General features: G+C 31.7%; 1 protein-coding gene across 5 annotated transcripts; it reads left to right on the top strand.

Moving 5' to 3' along the window:
* The first annotated feature begins 124 nt into the window (after nucleotides 1-124).
* LOC130954313 (uncharacterized) lies at nucleotides 125-6,507 on the top strand. 5 transcript variants are annotated; one of them, XR_009076253.1, is made up of 15 exons: nucleotides 132-237; nucleotides 327-486; nucleotides 577-623; nucleotides 1,237-1,504; nucleotides 1,698-2,041; nucleotides 2,156-2,441; nucleotides 2,552-2,619; nucleotides 2,967-3,218; nucleotides 3,901-3,976; nucleotides 4,273-4,349; nucleotides 4,443-4,492; nucleotides 4,736-4,820; nucleotides 5,009-5,076; nucleotides 5,337-5,435; nucleotides 5,613-5,750. XR_009076253.1 is itself a non-coding variant. In XM_057881049.1 (14 exons), exons 2-14 carry the CDS (start codon nucleotides 336-338, stop codon nucleotides 5,859-5,861), a joined length of 2,052 nt encoding a protein of 683 aa, XP_057737032.1. In that variant the 5' UTR covers nucleotides 125-237; nucleotides 327-335; the 3' UTR covers nucleotides 5,862-6,507. The 5 variants fall into 5 exon arrangements, 3 of the variants coding, with proteins under 3 accessions (XP_057737032.1, XP_057737033.1, XP_057737034.1); XM_057881049.1 differs by lacking the exon at nucleotides 5,009-5,076 and having other exon boundaries at nucleotides 125-237; nucleotides 5,613-6,507; XR_009076252.1 differs by having other exon boundaries at nucleotides 4,736-5,076.
* The last annotated feature ends 12,780 nt before the right edge of the window (nucleotides 6,508-19,287 follow it).

The following is a 19,287-nucleotide window of genomic DNA, read 5'->3' as shown; positions in this document are numbered from 1 at the left end:
TATAGCATGGTTATTTTGGTTGAATCCTGGTTAATCTACTTGAATCTGTAAACCCGTGGTCAAAACGGTTCGACCAGTTTTCTTAAGAAACCAACATCAACTAAAAACCAACCAAATTCCAAAGCAAAAACAAAAAGAAGAACAGAGTTAACATCCAAAGCTACCCAATTCTCCAGAAGTGAAGTTTTCTACTCTTTCGTTATCTATTTATATATTTCAATGTCTTAGCGCATTCAGGTGAGCAACCATTTCCTCCTTCTCAATTTCGTGTTTATTAAATTCTTACGATTTACTTGTTGCTAAAATAATGCTCTTTCAAATTTCAGCTTTAACCGATGGGACACGTTAATCTACTCCATGGCACAGTCTCTCTAAACAAATTAAGTTTCCATGACTTCCCCAAGTTGTTTAAGCAACGAACTTGCTCTTATACTAGAAAATTTCCGAAATTTCATAAGCATTATGCTGCTTCACTGGCTTTGCAAGGTTTATTTATTTATTAATTATTATTTATTATTGTTATTATTATTGTTTAGTTTTGCTCGTGTCTTATTTGATGTTAATTTTTTTTTACAGTGGGTGAGAAGTTAGCAAGTCATGTTGAGAGCACACTTAAGCATAAGGTGATTCAGTTTCTGGATCCCTACTTTTTGCTACAACTACAATTTATGGTTTGATTTGATATGTTGGAACACTAAATTTAGTTCCTCATGTATTAATCATCCTACTTGATTTGTTTACAATTGATTGCATATAGAGGAAAGCAAGAAAGGATTCTCTTATGTTGATTTTCACATGACCATGTCACATGTCATGTGTGATTTCCCACCATTCATTTAAATATGGGAGCCAAACAAGATGTGATATTAGAGAATGCATGGTCAGTGATAACACATGATCAGGTTATGTGAAAAAACAATTTGAGAGGATTCATTCACAAAGGAAAACTGGTATTTTCTTGTTCTGGATGAGTTGCATATAGGGGAAGAGAGTGAGAGCGAGACATAGAGTTAGGCATAGTGAAAGGTAGATTGCAAATGTATGAAGTTTGACTGTTTGAGACACTCACTAAAGCGATTGTGGCTTCGCTTTGATGTTATCGCATGGCATGGCCGGTTAAAATGAGTTATGTTGTTAATGGTTGTAGTCTAGGCTTGCTTCTTGTCTCTTCTCTCTTTCTCTCTCTTACATGAATGTATTTTGTTGTGGCTCTAAGTATAAAGGTTTCACTTTTAGATTTATGTTAGTAAGGGAGAAGAGTTGAATGGTATTCCTCATATACAAACTCTTGGAGAATTTCCTAGGGAGGAGCTTATTGGAAAAGTTGTCATGGTCAGATTTGATTCTAACATATTACTCAAGCCAGAGAGTGACCAGAAGATTCAATCAGATTTTAATGCAAGGTTTACAATTAAATATTTATATGATGCCGGAGCAAAGGTAATCTTGGTCAGTGATTGGGACATGAACAATTCAGAGTTTCTTTGTCAAGCTTCGGTTGCAGGTACACTAATCATTTCTTTATGATCTGTTTATATTTGCATATTTGAGTCTTTAGCATTTTTCTTAACAGAGACAAAGGTGGGAAAGATTTATTGAAGTGCTAAGATGCAATCAACATGAGTGATGATATTAAGAAATTGTTTCCTTTATATAGGTGACCTTCTATATTATATAATTTATGGTATTTTCTACAGATTTTTTGACAGAAATTCTTCAACTACAAGTTGTTCCACTGCAAGGCATTTCTTGTAATAAACCATCAAAGATTACAGACCTCAAGAAAGAGAATGTTTATTTGCTTGAGAATCTTTCTGATTTTAAAGAGGAAGTTGCCAATTCTTTGGAGTTTGCTACAGAATTATCATCAGGAGTTGATATCTTTGTCAATGACTCCTTCTCCCAGTCTCATAAAGTTCTAGCATCAACTGTTGGTATTACTCGTTTCTGTTATGCCTGTATAGCTGGTTTTCACTTTGAGGAGAGGCTTTCTATACTGAAGAATATTGCAGAAGCTAGTAGGAAACCATATTTTGCAATTGTATGTCTCAGCCACTGATGTAGCATTAGTTCTCAAAGACAACTCTTCCATTCAAGATGGCTTGTATTCCTTTAATCTTAAATTTATTCACTGTTAGTTTCTTATTCAATCCAGATTGGAGGCGGAAACTTCTATGATAAAGCAGCTTCCTTTGAGTTTCTAGCTTCCAGATGCCAGGAGTTTGTCTTTGTCGGAATGATGGCATTTCAAGTAATGCATGCATTAGGAGTATCAGTTCCTCAGAACTTGGTGGATCATAAGTCATTTAATAAAGCCTTGGATATAGTTAGACTTGCTCAGGATAAAAATATAGAGATTCTGTATCCAAAAGATTTTTGGTGTAGGAATAAATGTGATCCTAAGCAATTGCAAGTATTTCCATCTCATGGCATTTTGGATGGTGAGCTTTTTTCATCAAATTGATAATGCTGGTTGTGACATTTAGATATCGAGTCTGAGATATGATTTTTCCAGCAAAATAAAACTGATCCATAATTGATTTTGACCTAGTTTGGGTGCCTGTTGACCTTGGACCTGCATCATTGGATGAAATATGTTCCTCTCTTGCAAATTGCAAGGTATATAGTAATTTATTTTGAGTAGAGTCTAGTGCAAGCATAAGATGCTGTTGGTTTAATTTCTTATAAGTTGTCATAGTAAAATATCATAATAAGACATCTGGGTCGATATCTTATTTGTGGCTTATAGGATGGCTAATTTGTTAAAAAGCATTTCATGCCTTTGGATTATCTGCTAATTTTAGTTCAAATTTGTGCTTGTAATCAATAACATCCAGTTGATATGTGCAACATACATAAATAAGTAATGATATTTCAATTTAATATATTGTACTCTACATCTGTTCAAAATGTCATGAGGGCATGTGACACCACATAACATCTTTTATTTCTTTGAAACAATACAGAAAATTCTTTGGATTGGTCCAGTGAAATTTGTTGATTCCAATAAGTGCACAAATCAGGCCTCTAAATTGGTGGAAGTTCTTGTACAATTGAGCCAAAGCAACTGTAACATAACCATTGTTGGGAACACGGCTTGTCAACTGGTGAGCCAGGAAAGAAGTCTGATGTCCTCTACAAGTATGATTGAGAATGCCTCAGTTGTATGGGAATTTCTCAAAGGAAGAAAGCTCCCTGGTGTTATGGCTCTAGACAGAGTAATAAACTGTTCCTTCATAATTTGCATGACCTATCTTGCATGTATCTTGTGGTTCAATTGTATATATTTTGGCCTGAGAATTTCTGGATATGATTAACTTTCTTTCGATTATATTAATGAGAAACTATGAATGAAAACTGAAAAAATATGGACCACAAATGAATGAAGCAGTTAAAATTGTAGTCAAATTGCATGATTCTGAATCGTGAATTGTGAGTCGATATGAGTCAAAGGGTCTGTGATTCAGATCAATGGCTTGAATCGTACACGCTTCAGAATTTGTAGCTTTGGTATTGGAATTGTATTTTACAAGCCAGAACCGTGAATCACAGCTTTGACAATGATTCCGAAAACTGATGCCCTGATGCACTAAATAATTGCTATTTTGCTAGTATTTAATACTGTGTCTATTGTTAGATCTTTATTGCTGAGTATTTGGTGTTTTTGGAACTTACATATGCTTTTATGATGACTATATATATGTTTATGATGAAAAAAAAATATTAAGATAAGGAGAAGAATAATGCTTTAAGATAAGGAGAAGAATAATGCAAATTGGGGATAAATATTGATATTAACATAGTTCCAGGATCATGGGTAACTTTCTTTTAGCAACTCAAAGCATTAAAAATAATTCTGCATTAATGATATTATTGTCACCTATGATTTATATTTTGCAGGCCTATCCATCTGAAATCAACTGGAAGGATGTTTACTCTGACCCTGCTCAACCTCTGGTTGTTGATATAGGAAGTGGTATATTTTTCTTGTACAATTTTTACTATACAAGTATTTAGTAAAATTATGCAAATGAAAACATATATATTCTAGAAGTTCACAAATACTATAAATTACATGAGCAGTTAATCTGAAAACTTTTGTCAATAAATAATATTTAGGGATTTTAAGAATCAGTTTGTTGAACTTTCAAGTTTCTATCACTAGTATTGTTGTAAGGAAGTTCCCGTTTTAGGCGGCAGAAGGGAGTGGAAGTGGAAGCTTCTAAAGTGATACATCTTGGTGACTCATTTGACATGTGTTTTAAATGACAGGTAATGGACTTTTTCTTCTCGAAATGGCTAGGAGGAGGCAAGATTTAAACTTCCTTGGTTTGGAGATTAATGAAAAGGTTCCTACTTGCTATATCCCCTTTGTTGTGGCCTGTTTTTCTTGCAAAATACAATACTTCTATCTGTCTCTTAACGATTAACATCTTTTTCAGCTTGTTTTGCGCTGTTTGGACTCTATTCTTCAACTTGGCATAAAGAATGGGTAACACTCTTGCTATCCAAGTAGAATAGAAGCAGCATCGATTTGGTTTTTAAATGGCCAAGATAGGATGCAATTTATCTTTAATCAATACCACGACCAAGTGATGGCAGTCATTAAAACCTTTTGAGCTTATTTAAGGGGACATAAGATAGTGCATCACGGATTTTCAAGTTGTTTTGTAGTTGAACTGTTGTTCTTTTGGCTAACTTTGTAAGTTTTGCTTTATTGGTTTCCCTGTTGTAGGCACTTTATTGCTACTAATGCAACATCAACATTCCGTTCAATTGTTTCTACTTACCCGGGAGAGTTAGTTCTTGTCTCAATACAGGTCAAGCTTAAACTTTGTTACATTTTAAACCCTAGCTTCATTTTATTTTATTTGATTTCTGTTACACACCCTGAAAAGGATGAGGTCAGCATAGAAGGGTCAACCACTGAAAAACCAAAGAAAATACCACCTTACCCTTTTAGCTATGTGAGAAAGAATTTCATTTCCTTTCCCTATCTCGAGACCAGTTTTACAGCTTCCTATACTGAACAGTCTTAAAAGATGGTTGCTGATGCAGAAAATGCTTAGAATTCATGTAAGCTTTTGTCATTCCCCACTTCTGACTTAGAATAGATTATTTATTATGTCACAATTTCTTCTACCTGATTTGCTTAACATCTTACAATCTGCTATGAATATAACTATATTTTACAGCTTGGATATAGGATATAAACTATTTTTAGTATGACATTACTTGTGACTTGCGTAATCATAACTTTGTCTTGAATGTTCTTCTACTTTATCCATTGACTACGGATCCTTTTATTTTAATTTTGAAATTCTGTTTCTCTGTAGTGTCCAGATCCTGATTTCAATAAACCTGAGCATAGGTGGAGGATGCTGCAGAGATCTTTAATTGAAGCAGTGGTGGATCTTCTAGCACCTGACGGGAAGGTAGTTATATTTTCGAGGAGTTCTACTATCATTGTTTGTCACATCTGAGTAGAGTAATGGATCTTGAAGTACAGAGAAATAGTTTCCCTGATTAGTAACACAGTTATGCATATGGGTGACTTACTGAGCTTTGTTTGTTATGTATCAAGGCTTATTTGCATTGTTGATATCTTCCAGGTCTTTTTGCAATCTGATGTCAAAGCTGTAGCAATGAGAATGAAAGAACAATTTTTAAGACATGGCAAGGGTAAGCTTGATTTGATGCATAGTCAAAGCAATGGCCAAAGTGAGTGGCTTGAAGAAAACCCGTTTGGGGTTAGATCAGATTGGGAAAGACATGTTTTGGAGCGCAGGGACCCAATGTACCGAATGATGTTCTCTAAATCACATGATATTAATGAAATTTCAGCTGCAAATGATATGTAAGGTGGAAATTCACATGCAGTTGTCTTCATGTGATAAGAACCGTAGATCCCAATTTAGTCAAATATATCAAATCATATAACGGTTCTTAACTATCAACTTCACGTGAAGACATTGCACGTAAGTCTCCACGATGTAATTTGGGAAGTTGGCTAATCCATCAACCCTCCAAAGGATTGCCGTCGCAGAGTAGCGCTGCTGATTGTTGAATGTACAACATGATCTGTATTTTGTGGCATGGAACAGTTGATTCATCATCCAACTGCACTGAAATGTTGAATGTCAGTACAACTTGGGGAATGCAGTGCAGGATTGTTGGCGTTGACCACATTGAAACATTTTCTTAAATTTTTGAAGGGGGTTTTGGGTGGGAAGCTACAGTGTATGGAATGAACACATGGAAATAATCATTAAAGGATTCACACCATGTTGCAAAATGTGCATATGATTCCTTAAATCTGAGATATCTCCTTCAAGGTTGAATGAAGTAGGTAACCAATGAAATCAAAGGTGTGATCAGGAAAATGTCCAAATTTTGCATCATGCATTCTATTTGTAATCAACGTATAACTGGAAATCAAAATTGTTATGGATCTGTTGCATATCTTATCTAATTACTCTCACTATATAGGCTCTCTGTTGCATTCTATTTGTAATATGTGTAAAATTTTTGTATTATATTGATAAGTTTTTGTACTTTTTTAACCAAAATTTATTTGCTATATATCAATAAAGAAGCAGCATGGAAAAAAAGAAGCAGCAGCAGCTTTATGCGCGATTTTGTTGGATTTGGTTTAACAAACGCTGTATTATTATTGTTTTGAATTTAATTTAGTATGCTTTAAGCAATTAACGCATAATTCCCACATTGATAACCAAAGTCCTATGACTTTTATATTTAACTTTTTATTAATATGACTATATATAATTTACAAAACTCTGAAGTATATATATGTAAAAAAGTATTTAAAATGAAAAATTGGTAAAATAAAAAAATAAATAAAAACGATCCTAAAAGATGGGAAAACATCCACATGAGGCCTTAGCTAAGACGCTCATCAATGCTCCCCGACGCCTAAGTGGCCGGACCAATTCCCAGCAACTCTCTCCTCCGTCGCTGGAATCGTCCTCCGCCGGAAACTTCGGCAACGATACGGGCTCATTTCGCTCTTGCCTCATCTTAATGTCACTCAGATCCATCTGCAACGGAAACTTCACCGTTCCAAACATCCCGTTGTACCGCTTATTGGAACTGCAGCTCCTCCGGCACCGCCTTTCCATGCAGGACGGTGATTTAAGCAAGGCGGTAAACCCGTTGGCCCGACCGGAGTTTTGCTTGGCCAAAGCCTCTGGTTTACTGAGCTCCGAATCCGGTCCGGTTTGACGAGTTATGACTTTGCCGCAAAAAACGACGTCGTTGGAAACGGTTGGGGAATTAGCTCTGGGGAACTCGAAGTTGGAGTGAGATGCAGGTCCAGCTTCAAGTAAATTCTGGTAACGTTCCATAATTTGTTAGTGACTAATAATTCAGTTAGAGGGGATATTTGAAATTTGTTTGTAGGTAGTTGTGGATGTTAATTGGGAGTGGAACACTTGACAAGATCCATTCCCCACTTGAGAGGCATTTATAATTGGTGGTGTGGTTCAACGTTTATGACACGTCATTATTTTTTCTCTTTTTTTTAAATTATTTTGTGATATAATAATAAATTAATACACGCAGAGTAAGAACTAATCTTCGCTTTGTAAGCGCTAATCAGTTTTTCTAGAATGGAGATTGTACTTGTAGCGGAAAGTTTGACTTGGTAATGTTTTGTTTCCGCGGAGTTTCCTTCAACAGCACGGCTAGCTCAGTTATAAGCTAATTCTAGAAATTAAGAATGGAAAGAGATCTAGAAGAATTGCACTGTATTTTAAAATGGTTCTAGAATTCCCTCTATTATTTTAAACCAGCTTTTGTTGCACTGTATTCTTACTACCATTTATTGACTCCAAGAAATGTTTTCTCTGAGGCTCCTTATCATTCTTTAATTAATTGTATACTTATATGCTTTTTGCTTTTTTAAGATACTGAAAAGTACAAGTGAATTTGACATTCTTAAACTCATCAAAATTAAGATATATATTTAGCATCTATTATTATATAATGGGATATAACTAAATAAGAGTAATTTACTGTTTAATTTATCTTTTTAAAATATCTTGACTAATTTTAAATTTATTATTATTATTATTATTATTATTATTATTTATATATAATTGACTATAACATCTGTAAACTAATTTTAAATCAATCCTTAATTTTTTTTATCACTATAAACATAAGGTAAGACATAATAGATAATTAGATGTTCACATATTAATATTACAATAATATATGATAAAATGTTTTTATAAAATAATATATTACGGTAAAAAAAACTTATTGATTTTAAAACTGATCTTGGTGATTAAAAAGGGCATAAAAACCACTTAATATTTCTAAAAAAAATATATGTTAATTATTAAGTAATCTAATAAAATAATAAAGATATGAAAAGTAGTAAAAAGAATGAATAATTTTTTATCAACTACGAGTTTCGGACACATATATCTATTTTAACTAATATTTATGTTGTTTTTCTTAAAAAATAAAAGAGTGAAAAAATATTCTATTTTTTATCAACTAACACATATATTTATTCTGTTTTTTTTTTTATCACTATAAGCATAAGGTAATTAGGTAAGACATGATGGTACAATTGAGGTAAGGAAAAGGGCATTAGTGAGATGCTGTGAGAAGTGATATGTAAGACAGAATGTTTAATAAAAGTAAATGTCCAGATCTCGGCATGCTAATGAGATGGATAGAAACACAAGATACTACCATAATATTGCTTCGACGAGAAGAAGAAACAACATAATAGAGTCTTTGGTAATTCATAGGAGGATAATGAGGAATCAAGCTAGGATCAAAGTTGCGATTCGAAACTTTTATAAATGTTTGTATCACCAAGAAGCTTCTCCAAGAGTGAGCTTTAGGGATGGATTAGTTAATGGCTAGAGAAGGAAGAAGCTGAAGCCTTAGAGGTGTTACCATCAATAGAGGAAGTGAAAGACGCAGTATGGAACTGTGAATCTTCTAAGGTTTCAGGGAGTGATGGCTACAATATGAATTTCATAAAAAAGTGTTGAGTTGAGATTGGAACGGAATTCACAGGTGCTGTGATGAGCTTTTTTGAGACAGCGAGATTACTAGTAGATTCTAACGTCACATGGGTAGCGTTGGCTTCGAAGTTCGTTGGAGCTAAGGAGATAAAATATTTTAGACCGATCAGTATGGTTGGGTGCGTCTATAAAATCATCTCTAAGCTGTTGACATGAAGAATGAGAAGTGTGATGCCAGGCTTAGTCGGAGAATCGCAAAGTGCCTTTGTGAAGGGGAGGAAGATACATGATGGGGCTTTAATTGTACGTGAAACTGTGCAATAGTTGAAACTGAAAAAGAAGGTGTCAGCAGTTATCAAACTGGACTTCCAAAAGGCCTATGATATAGTGAAATGGTGCTTTGTGGATACTGTACTAGAGAAGATGGGTTTTGGTAGAACCTGGAGGGCATGGATCTGGGAGTGTATTAGATCTGCATCTATCTCGATTCTGGTAAACGGGTCACTATCGAAACCTTTTAAGATGGAGAGGGGGCTCCGTCAAGGCGACCCATTATCACCTTTTTGGTTTGTGCTGGTGGTGGATGTGCTTAACAGAATGATTGGAGAGGCGATTAAGAACGGTCGAATATCTCTACTCTTAGTTGGTAGAGATAATATAGAGTTATCACACTTACAATTTTCTGATGACACTATATTATTCTGTCCGCCGGAGGAGGAGACAGTGAGAAACTATCAGAGGCTTTTGAGGTGCTTTGAAATGATGTCTGGATTGAGCATTAACTTTGAGAAATTCAACTTAATACCAGTAAACTGTAGTCAGGAGTGGGTAAAACGAATGTGTCAGCTACTGGGTTGTCACGAGACGGCCTTACCAGTGAGGTATCTTGGCATTAGTCTAGGAGTAAATTCGCGGTTGGTAAAAACCTGGAAGCCGGTGATCGATAAGGTGGAAGAGAAGCTCAGCTTGTGGAAAGCAAAGGCTCTAAGCAAGGCTGGGAAGCTGGTTCTCATTAAGTCGGTAATCAATAGCCTGCCTGTTTACTACTTGAGTTTGTATAAGATGCCGAATGCAGTTGCTCGAAGAATCATTTCTCTTTAGACGAGGTTCTTCTGGAAAAATGATGATGGACGGCCTGGAATGGCTCTTGTGAAGTGGGAGATGATCCAGGCGCCTAAGAAGTTAGGAGGTTTGGGGGTGGGTGATACGGTAATTCGTAATGCGGCTTTATTGTTTAAATGGTGGTGGCGCTTCTCTAAAGAGGACTGCCACCTATGGAAGAAGATTGTGTGCTCCTATAATAGCTTAAACCCAAATCACTTGTTGTCAACTCAGAAACTGCCAGAAAGAGGAGGTCTATGGAGAGACATTTGTCAAGTACAAATAAAGAAGCAACATGTAAGGCAGAAGATGATTGATGGCCTTGCTATTGATGTGGGGGACGGTAGATCTACCAGATTTTGGGAGGATACCTGGCTCCAAGTGAGAAAGCTGAAAGACTCCTTTCTGAGACTCTTCTTGATTTCAAACAAAAAAGGATCAGTAATTGGGGATTGTGGATTTTGGGATGGGATTGAGTGGGTCTGGCACTTCCAATAGAGGAGGAAATTACGTCAATGGAAAATAGATTCCTTGGACCAGATGCTTTATGTCCTGCATTCTGTTAAATTGATAGCAGAAGTGCAAGATAGAGTTGTGTGAAAATTTGACAAGGAAGGCGTTTATTCGACTAACTCATTTGTGCAGGTTTTGCAGGAAGAGACTTTGGATGAAGAGCTTCCGAGATTCAAATTCACAAAGGAAATTTGGAGAGGTTTAGTTCCACCTCAAGTCGAGTTGTTCACTTGGTTTGTTCTGGTAGGCCGAGTCAACACAAAGGATCGGCTAAATAGGCTAGGAATATTACCACAAAATGATCATTTGTGCGTGTTGTGCAAGAAAGATGTTGAAAATATACAACACCTATTTGTTACTTGTGAATACTCTTGGCAGGTGTGGTGTGTATGGATCACAGAATTTGGTCAGGTGTGGATTGCCCTTGGTACTTTGAAGAACATTTTGAGAGTTGGAGATCAATGCCGATGAAAAAAAGAGAGGCGCAAGTTTTGGCTAATTGGATTCTTCTCAGCTATATGGAACATTTGGTTACAATGGAATGAGGCCATATTTCAGAGCAAGACTACAGAAGTTGTTGATTGTGTGGCTCAATCCTTCTCATGTGCTGCAGAGTGATGTGATAAATAATTCATGTTATTGATTGTTATGTCGGAGATGACATCGGATTTATTTTTCTTTTTTTCCTGTTTTTGAATTCTTTCCTCCACTATAGTGTTGAGCTTTTTCGTTAAAAAAAAAACATAAGATACATAATAAATAATTAGATGTTCACATATTAATATTACAATAATATATTACGGTAAAAAAAATTTATTGATTTTAAAATTGATTTTGGTGATTAAAAACGGCATAAAAATCACTTAATATTTTTTTAAAAAATATATGTTAATTATTAAGTAATATAATAAAATAATAAAAAATATGAAAAGTAGTAAAAAGAATGAATAATTGTTTATCAACAAGGAGTCTCGAACACATATATCTATTTTAACTAATATTTATGTTGTTTTTATTAAAAAACAAAAGAGTGAAAAAATGTTATTTATTAGCTAAAATTATAAAATAATAATGTATTCTGGTTGCTTTCTTTTTATTATTTTAGTCTGGTTGTATTTATTTATAGAGATAGGATGTTGAGATAAAAATACAGAAATATAAAATTGTATTTGATAAATAAGACAGTAACAGAAATATTATGTCAAAAAATATTAAATTAGTGTATTTTGTGTCCATCCTGACAGAAAGAACGCAGAGACACTAATAGGGGACACAATTTATTTTTTATTTTTTCTTTCATTATATTTGTTAATTTTTTATATTTTTTCTCAATTTTTTAAATAAAAAAATTAAATTTTTATAATTTATTCTATTTTATCACTAAAAAAAATATAAAAATACTAAATTTTGTGTTTCTAATTGTAAACTGCCTTTTACCGATGAATAATTGTCTTTTAGAGTTTTAATGTTATCCAATAATTAATATTTATAATTAGTACTTTCCAATTCTAACATTACTTTATCCAATGATTATAGTTCAAATGACATAATTTTTTCATACTTACTTAAGAGATTATAGATTCGAATCTCCCTATTTTTGATAAAAATATTCTAACATTACTTTAGTAATTTACATATATCAACTTGTAAAATTTATATTACAATTTACTGATTATTAACCAAAAACATATTCATGACAAATAATTACTACTCATTTGTTTTCAAAAATAATTTAAATTATTTACTCTAATTTAATAACTTGTAAAAAATGGAGGATAATAACCAGTAAATAAATGTACAAGCACACACGTATTTGCAAAATTTTAATTTTAAACCTTGCCGATGCATCTCATTGACAACTACAGAAGTTGATATATTAAAATTATTTCATCTCCCTACATTCTACAATCTATTGTACATTTTGTCATCAATCTACTCAAACAAAAGTAGACCAGCTTAAATATCTAATTTTTGAAAGACTAAATTCAGGTTTCTTTTGTTTTTAAAGGAAATTTATGGTTTTTGATAACTAGAAGATTTTGACGTGAGTCAGGTTAACGCGTACAAGATAGAATCTTAGACATTACAAGGGGAAAAAAGTCCACATATTTCTAGACATGATCGGCCGGCCACATGGGAAGGAGCAATCAAGGAAAGGGATTTGTCCCGCCGTACGAGCAGGATGCGATGGTTGACAAAACTCTTTTTTGTAATAAAAAAAAATAATTACTTGATCTTTAGAAATTTTAAAAATAGATATTTTATTTTTTTTTAAAAAATAATATACAGAATAATCTCAACACTTTTTCTATCAAACATAACAATTTTTCATTTATTTTTTGACATAACTCACTAACAAAAAATGTTGAATTGACACCTAAATACATACATGTAACAGTTAAGTATTTACGTGTATGAAGAAGATAAAACAGTCCCTAACCACCTAATAAAAGACCCTAAATCCTCCATTACCTTCTTCCACTTCCCTCTAGTCACACTCCCCGCTGATCTCCACCCACGCATCCTCTGCATCGAACTCTCTCGCCGCAGCAACCTCCACCAACTCCTCCACTCCATTTCCAAGACCTTAAACATAAAAGTTGTTATTTTCTTAATAGAAATACATGGTTGCTGAAATTACTTGATGCTGATTTAAGAAGGAATCAACTTGTTTTACTATTGTTATATTTTAAGCATTTGTAGATTGTTTAGACTTTTACTGTGTTATAGTGTTGCTGTTTTATTTTAAATGAGACATTTAGTATTTTAGTGTTTGTTGTCTTCACTTGTTATTGGAAGTGTTTGTTAAAATGTTTGGTATTATATTTACTTATATGTTCTAGTTAGTAATTATTATTCATATATTGTATTATTTTATTTTTGTTATTTAGAAAAAATTTGATTAAAAATATTTTAGGAATAAATATGTTTAAAAGTGTGAAAGAAATATTTTTATTGAATTTTTTACATAGAAATATTATCAAAAAGAGAAAGTTAAATTATGTGGAATACTCGATATCCGATTCGATACTAAAAAACGTGGATATCATATCCGATCCGATTCGATAGGAATTGTGCATATCAGATCGAATTTTTGGCCATATCCAATCCGATCCAATAAGCATACACCCTTATGAGAGACAGCATTGGGATCATCGCCAACACCTGTAGCAACGACAACACCTTCAACCATGGAACGTGTCTCCAGTAGCAACAACAGAATCGGAATAGGGGAGAGGCAGAACAACATGAACCGAAAGCTCCGAAGGCAAAGCCAATTGAGCCGGAGATTAATCCTAGACAATCGAAGATATTGGAGACGAGAAATTGATGAGCTTCGATGCCAATCTAAAAAGAGGAGGAAGAAGGAACGGGACGCGGCGGCCGCAATGAGATTGAGTGATGGACGGTGAGTGCAAGGAGAAGGAGGCAAGAGGGGCCAGCAAGAGGCATCGTGACACAGAGAGGCTGGTTAGCGGCACGACAATAAGATGGAGGTTTGTGAGAGGTGACGACAGAGAAGGTTGAGGCTTTGAGTTCTGCCTCCGTCGTGTGTTGAACACTGCGAGTGTGAGACTAGGTTGGCGAGGGGGCGAGCAATGCGACGCCAAGACAGAGGCTGGTGAGAGGCGGTGATAGAGAGGATTGAGACTTTGTGTGCTTGAGAATTGAGATGTTGAGTGATGTGAGTATGAGAGAAAAAGTTGGAGAGGGGGTTTCAAAAGCCTTAATTTTTTTTTATAAATACAAAACATCGCCGTATTGTTGATAAGGACCGGGATTTATTTGTCCATCTTTGTCCTCTTGACACATCACGTGCCATATGGGCGTCTAAACGTACCATTTCATCATTTTTTATTGAGTACAAACAAAGAAAGCATGTTATGGTGAACTGATTTGTCTGCCAGAAAAAAATTTTAAAAATATTTTTGTACATTAATTTTTTTAGAGAGACTAAAGTATCCATTTTTTAAATTTTCAAGAATTAATTTAGATAATTATTTTTAAAAAAATTTTTTATTTTTAAAATTTGTGAAAAAAATTAAAATATTTTAAAATTTTATATTATTTTAATTTTATTCTAAAATTTTTTAATTTAGATCAAATATATTATTCACGGTTAAATTTTCAAAAGGTTATGACCAATTTAACATGGCAACTAGGTTTAAGAACCAGAATTTTGTGTCTAGTTTGCTTGCATTGGTCTTTGAAAAATTGTTGCTAAATTAATTTTAAAATTTTTTAAAATTTAGCTGTTAAAGATATATTTGATACAAATAAATTTTTTAAAACAAAATTAAAATAAAATAAAATTTAGGAATATTTTTAAATTTTTTTTATCAATTTTAAAGACAAAAAATAGATTTTACCTTTTTTTGCAATGTCATTTTAATTATTTTTTCATTGAATAGATAATAAATGCATTAAAATACTTAAATATTTAAATTTTTCACTGCAAAATTTTATATAAATTTAATTTTAATATGCTTATCTCATAAAAAATTTTACATAACTTTAAAATGAAATTTATGTATCTAAATAATTTTTAAATAATAAATTTAAAAATGAGTTATTTTTAATGATATAAAAATACACAATTAAATATTTAAAGTGTACTTTTACCCGAGAAAACTAGATTTTAATTATAATAAATCAACCTAACCAGAAATTGAGGACGATCATTAAGGTTGCATTTAAATTAGTGTCAAATTAACATGCTTGTTTAACAAGTTGTTTATTTAATTTGACAAAATTGTTAACTTGGACGGTTTTAAGCACATTCAGCAACTCCATTCAAGCTTCGTCAATAGCCTAGTTTTTCAAGCTTTATCAACCATACTATTAGCAGCTAAGTCAGTAACCTTGTTAGGGCCCGTTTGGAAAACTCTATAAGTAGCTTTTTTAAACTTTTGACTTATGAAAAGTGGTAGTATTAATGTTTTGTGTAATTTTTAAAATTAAATTGCAACTTTTTAAGAAGCTATTTTGGAGCTTATAGAGAAGTTAAAAAAAATGACTTCTCTCATAATACTTCTACTTTTCATTACATTTCTATAAAATAAGCACTTTTAGAGTCAAAAATCCAAATACAAAATAACTTATTTATAAATTACTTTTAACAGAGTCATTTAATGTTTAAATTATTTTATCAAAAAGAGCTTAATTAAGTTGGTTACCCAAACTGGGCCTTAATAGCACTGTTAGTAATTTTTACTTTTCTAAGAGTGTTCATGGATAGGATAAAATTATATTTGTCTTGGCTCGAATTTGAATTTAAATATTAATCGAGTCTATTTTTTAAATTTTTATTCAATTCTAAATCTAATAAAATTTTATTATTTTTAAGTCACATTAACATTGGATTGAAACCGAATAAAAATATAATCTAGATAAAATTTATATCAAAATTACAATATTCACATAAAAGATATTTAATAAGTAGTAATTAAAAGATAAAATTAAAATATAATCACCACTAATTCTAAAACAAGTCAATTAGACATTAATTCTTTAAAAGACTATGAAAACAAAACTAATAACTAACATAACATTAACTTAATAATCATTTAAGAATTAGGAATTTAATTTTTATGTGTAAAGTAATTTTATGAGTGCATTCAATTACGTAATACTATATAATAAAAATAAACATTAATTATATTCACTATAAGAAAAGAGAGCTATTTTAACATGATTTTTTTTAACAGCCATAATTAAGTGTAAAAATTATATATATTTTTGATAAATATCACAAATGTCAAATTTTTTATATTTTTTGATGAATAATTTGATTGTAGAAAATTACTCCTCAATTTTGACACTTATTTATTTTCAACTTACTCCATTATTCCTTTCCTTCGTTGAGCTTCGTCAATTTTAGCATCACACTGCTCTCAATTTGGGATCATATTACTCATTCTTCATCTTCAGAATCTCAGTTTGTTCTTCAGTTTCAAGATCTCATCTCATTCTTTGTTGAAAATTTTTGTTGAGAATTTTTTATGGTCAATAAGTGTCAAAATAAATTGTATTTTTGACAATTAATAAGTATCATAAAAAATATATTCTCAAATTTTTCTAACAAATTATTTTTGACGACCAATATTTATCAAAATAAAATTTAAACTTTTTTTACAATTACTTATATGTCAAAAATACTATTTTGACAAAACTTTTATTGACATATTTCCATAGTTAAAATAGTGTCAAATTTTTTTTTTTGACGAATTTTAATTTTTTTTACACATAATAATTCTAAAAAATAGTCTATATTATTGTAGTAATTGATCGTATAAATAATAATCTAAAAAAATAAATGTGATTACATGATAGTATAAAATATTTTACAGTATCATGCATCAAAATTAATAAATTATTGAGACTTGAAATAACTAATAGCAACAAAATATTTCGGTCACAAATAACTATGACGCTAAATTTCATAAAATTACAGGTATTATTCATCAACTGATTCATAATTTGGTGTTAAAGTTGTCAACTTACTCTTTGCAGTATTATGTGTTAGTCATATTTGCAAAACATATAAAAAATAGTCTCTTTTTAATATAAAATATTATTACATGAATTGATTAATAAAAAATTAATAAATACACCATAATGAGTAATGCTAGAAAACTAAAAGGGTATTAGCCAAAAATTAATCAAAATATTTTTGGTGAATCCAAAATTTTTACGAATTAATATATATGGATATTTTTTCTGCTAAGTATCAGAATGTTTCTTTTTCATACTAAATGGATGTTCTTTTATATAATTTTCGAATTTTTTTGTATTGCAAATGTGAATGCTTCTATTTCTTTAAAAGTTTCATATTTTTTTAAAATTTTACAGATATTTAATTATTTTTACTAAAATATAATTAGATATTTCTTTTGTTAAGTATTAGAATATTTTTTTTCATATTAAATGAATATTTTTTTTTATATTTTTGTTTAAATGCTTGTAACATCCACGAGAAATTTTGTTTATAACCTGGTTGGTGACATTTAAGTCTAAGATTACAAAGGAAGAGAAGTTTGTTGTCCCTAGCAAATCATCTACATAGGATGATGATGGTATTTATGTGGTAACAGAAATCAATTAGTGAGAAGGTGGATCTGGATTGAACTTGACAGATTCCCTCCATATGAGCTCCTTGACATCCTCTTCGGTGCATGTTGGATGCTCAAAGTCAAAACTGAATGGCCTCGGACAAACCGGCTCATCATTGATGGCCTCCATCGCCTCCTTAGATAGCACAATCGGTCTCAGGCCTATGCGGAAACTCTGAGACTCGAACCCGAGTCCGAACATAAGGTTCACAAGCTCCCGATCTGGTAAAGACAGTTCCGACTAGAAGCAGAAGCGATCGGAGGAGTGAGTTGCGGTGGGAAGGCGGAGAGAGCCTGACGGTAAGAGAGAGATCTGTGTATGTGATTGTTAGATGTGGGTAGATTAATGTGAGAGAGAGAAAAGGAAGGTTTTTATAGGTTTTAATTAGGTTTAGTTAATCAATTTTTAATTTTTTAAATTTTGAATTTAAAAAATTTAAAATTAATTATTAATATAAATTAATGTGATTTTATTTAGTTTTTGGCTGGTAATTTTTTGGTTCTATATATTTTTTCCACCAGAGAATATATATTTTTTTTGGGATCAATCAGACTTGGCCAAATAATCTGAACATTAGGTCTAATCCGATTGAATGATTTAATCAGACTAAATTTTTAGACTTCGAATATAACTTAAATCACGATGAAATTAAATTAAATTTGATCTAAACCAATTGGACTCGACCGAGTATTTGAAATAGTCAAAGCCATAAATATCCTTAGTAGCTCCCTCCAATTTCAAAAGATCGACAACAATGGAAAGGAAAAAATTGGGTCTTACAGTAACTTTTTTTAGTAACTGTGAGAGACGAGTAAAAGGATTTTATGAAAAAATTGCTATGTGAATATTTTAAAATGTTATTTGTACACTAAAATTAGTCGTTAAAATCAATTACTAATGTATTTTTGTATAAATACATGTGTGATTTAATTTATTTTCAATGTGTATTTAATTATTTATATTTCAACGTGTATTTTATATTGGTAACTAGGACTGAAAGTGAGTCGAGCTAGACCAAACTCAAACTCAACTCACAAAAATTAAGGTTAGCTCATGACTTGATTCATTAACAATTGAACCTATTTCGTAAGCTCAAATTCGACTCAACAAAAGCTCACGAACTGGCTCAAATAATACGAATATAATCTATAATTCTATATCAATAAATTATAACTTATATATATTAAAACTATTTTAAAAAATTTAATATATTGTCTATCTATCAATTATAAATTTTTTATTCATGTCCTACAACAAAATTATATATAAAATATGACTATAAAATTTTAAACAATTAAAAATATTAATATATATGTAAAATTATATATTACTATATATATATATATATATATATATATATATATATATATTAAATTATTAATATGCATATCCTATATGCATTTAATCTATACTTTTAATATTATATATATAATTGAGTCAGCTCACGAGCTAATGAGCTGAACTTATTTAAACTCAAGTTTGACTCATTTAATTTATGAGCTCAAATCCAAGCTCAATTTCAAATCATCAGTTTACGAATTCAGCTTATCAAGCT

The sequence above is a fragment of the Arachis stenosperma genome, chromosome 10 (assembly GCF_014773155.1).
Source record: "Arachis stenosperma cultivar V10309 chromosome 10, arast.V10309.gnm1.PFL2, whole genome shotgun sequence".
Classification (NCBI taxonomy): Eukaryota; Viridiplantae; Streptophyta; class Magnoliopsida; order Fabales; family Fabaceae; genus Arachis; species Arachis stenosperma.
The sequence above is the reverse complement of the archived record's forward strand: the minus strand, read 5'-3'. Positions and strand labels throughout refer to the sequence as shown.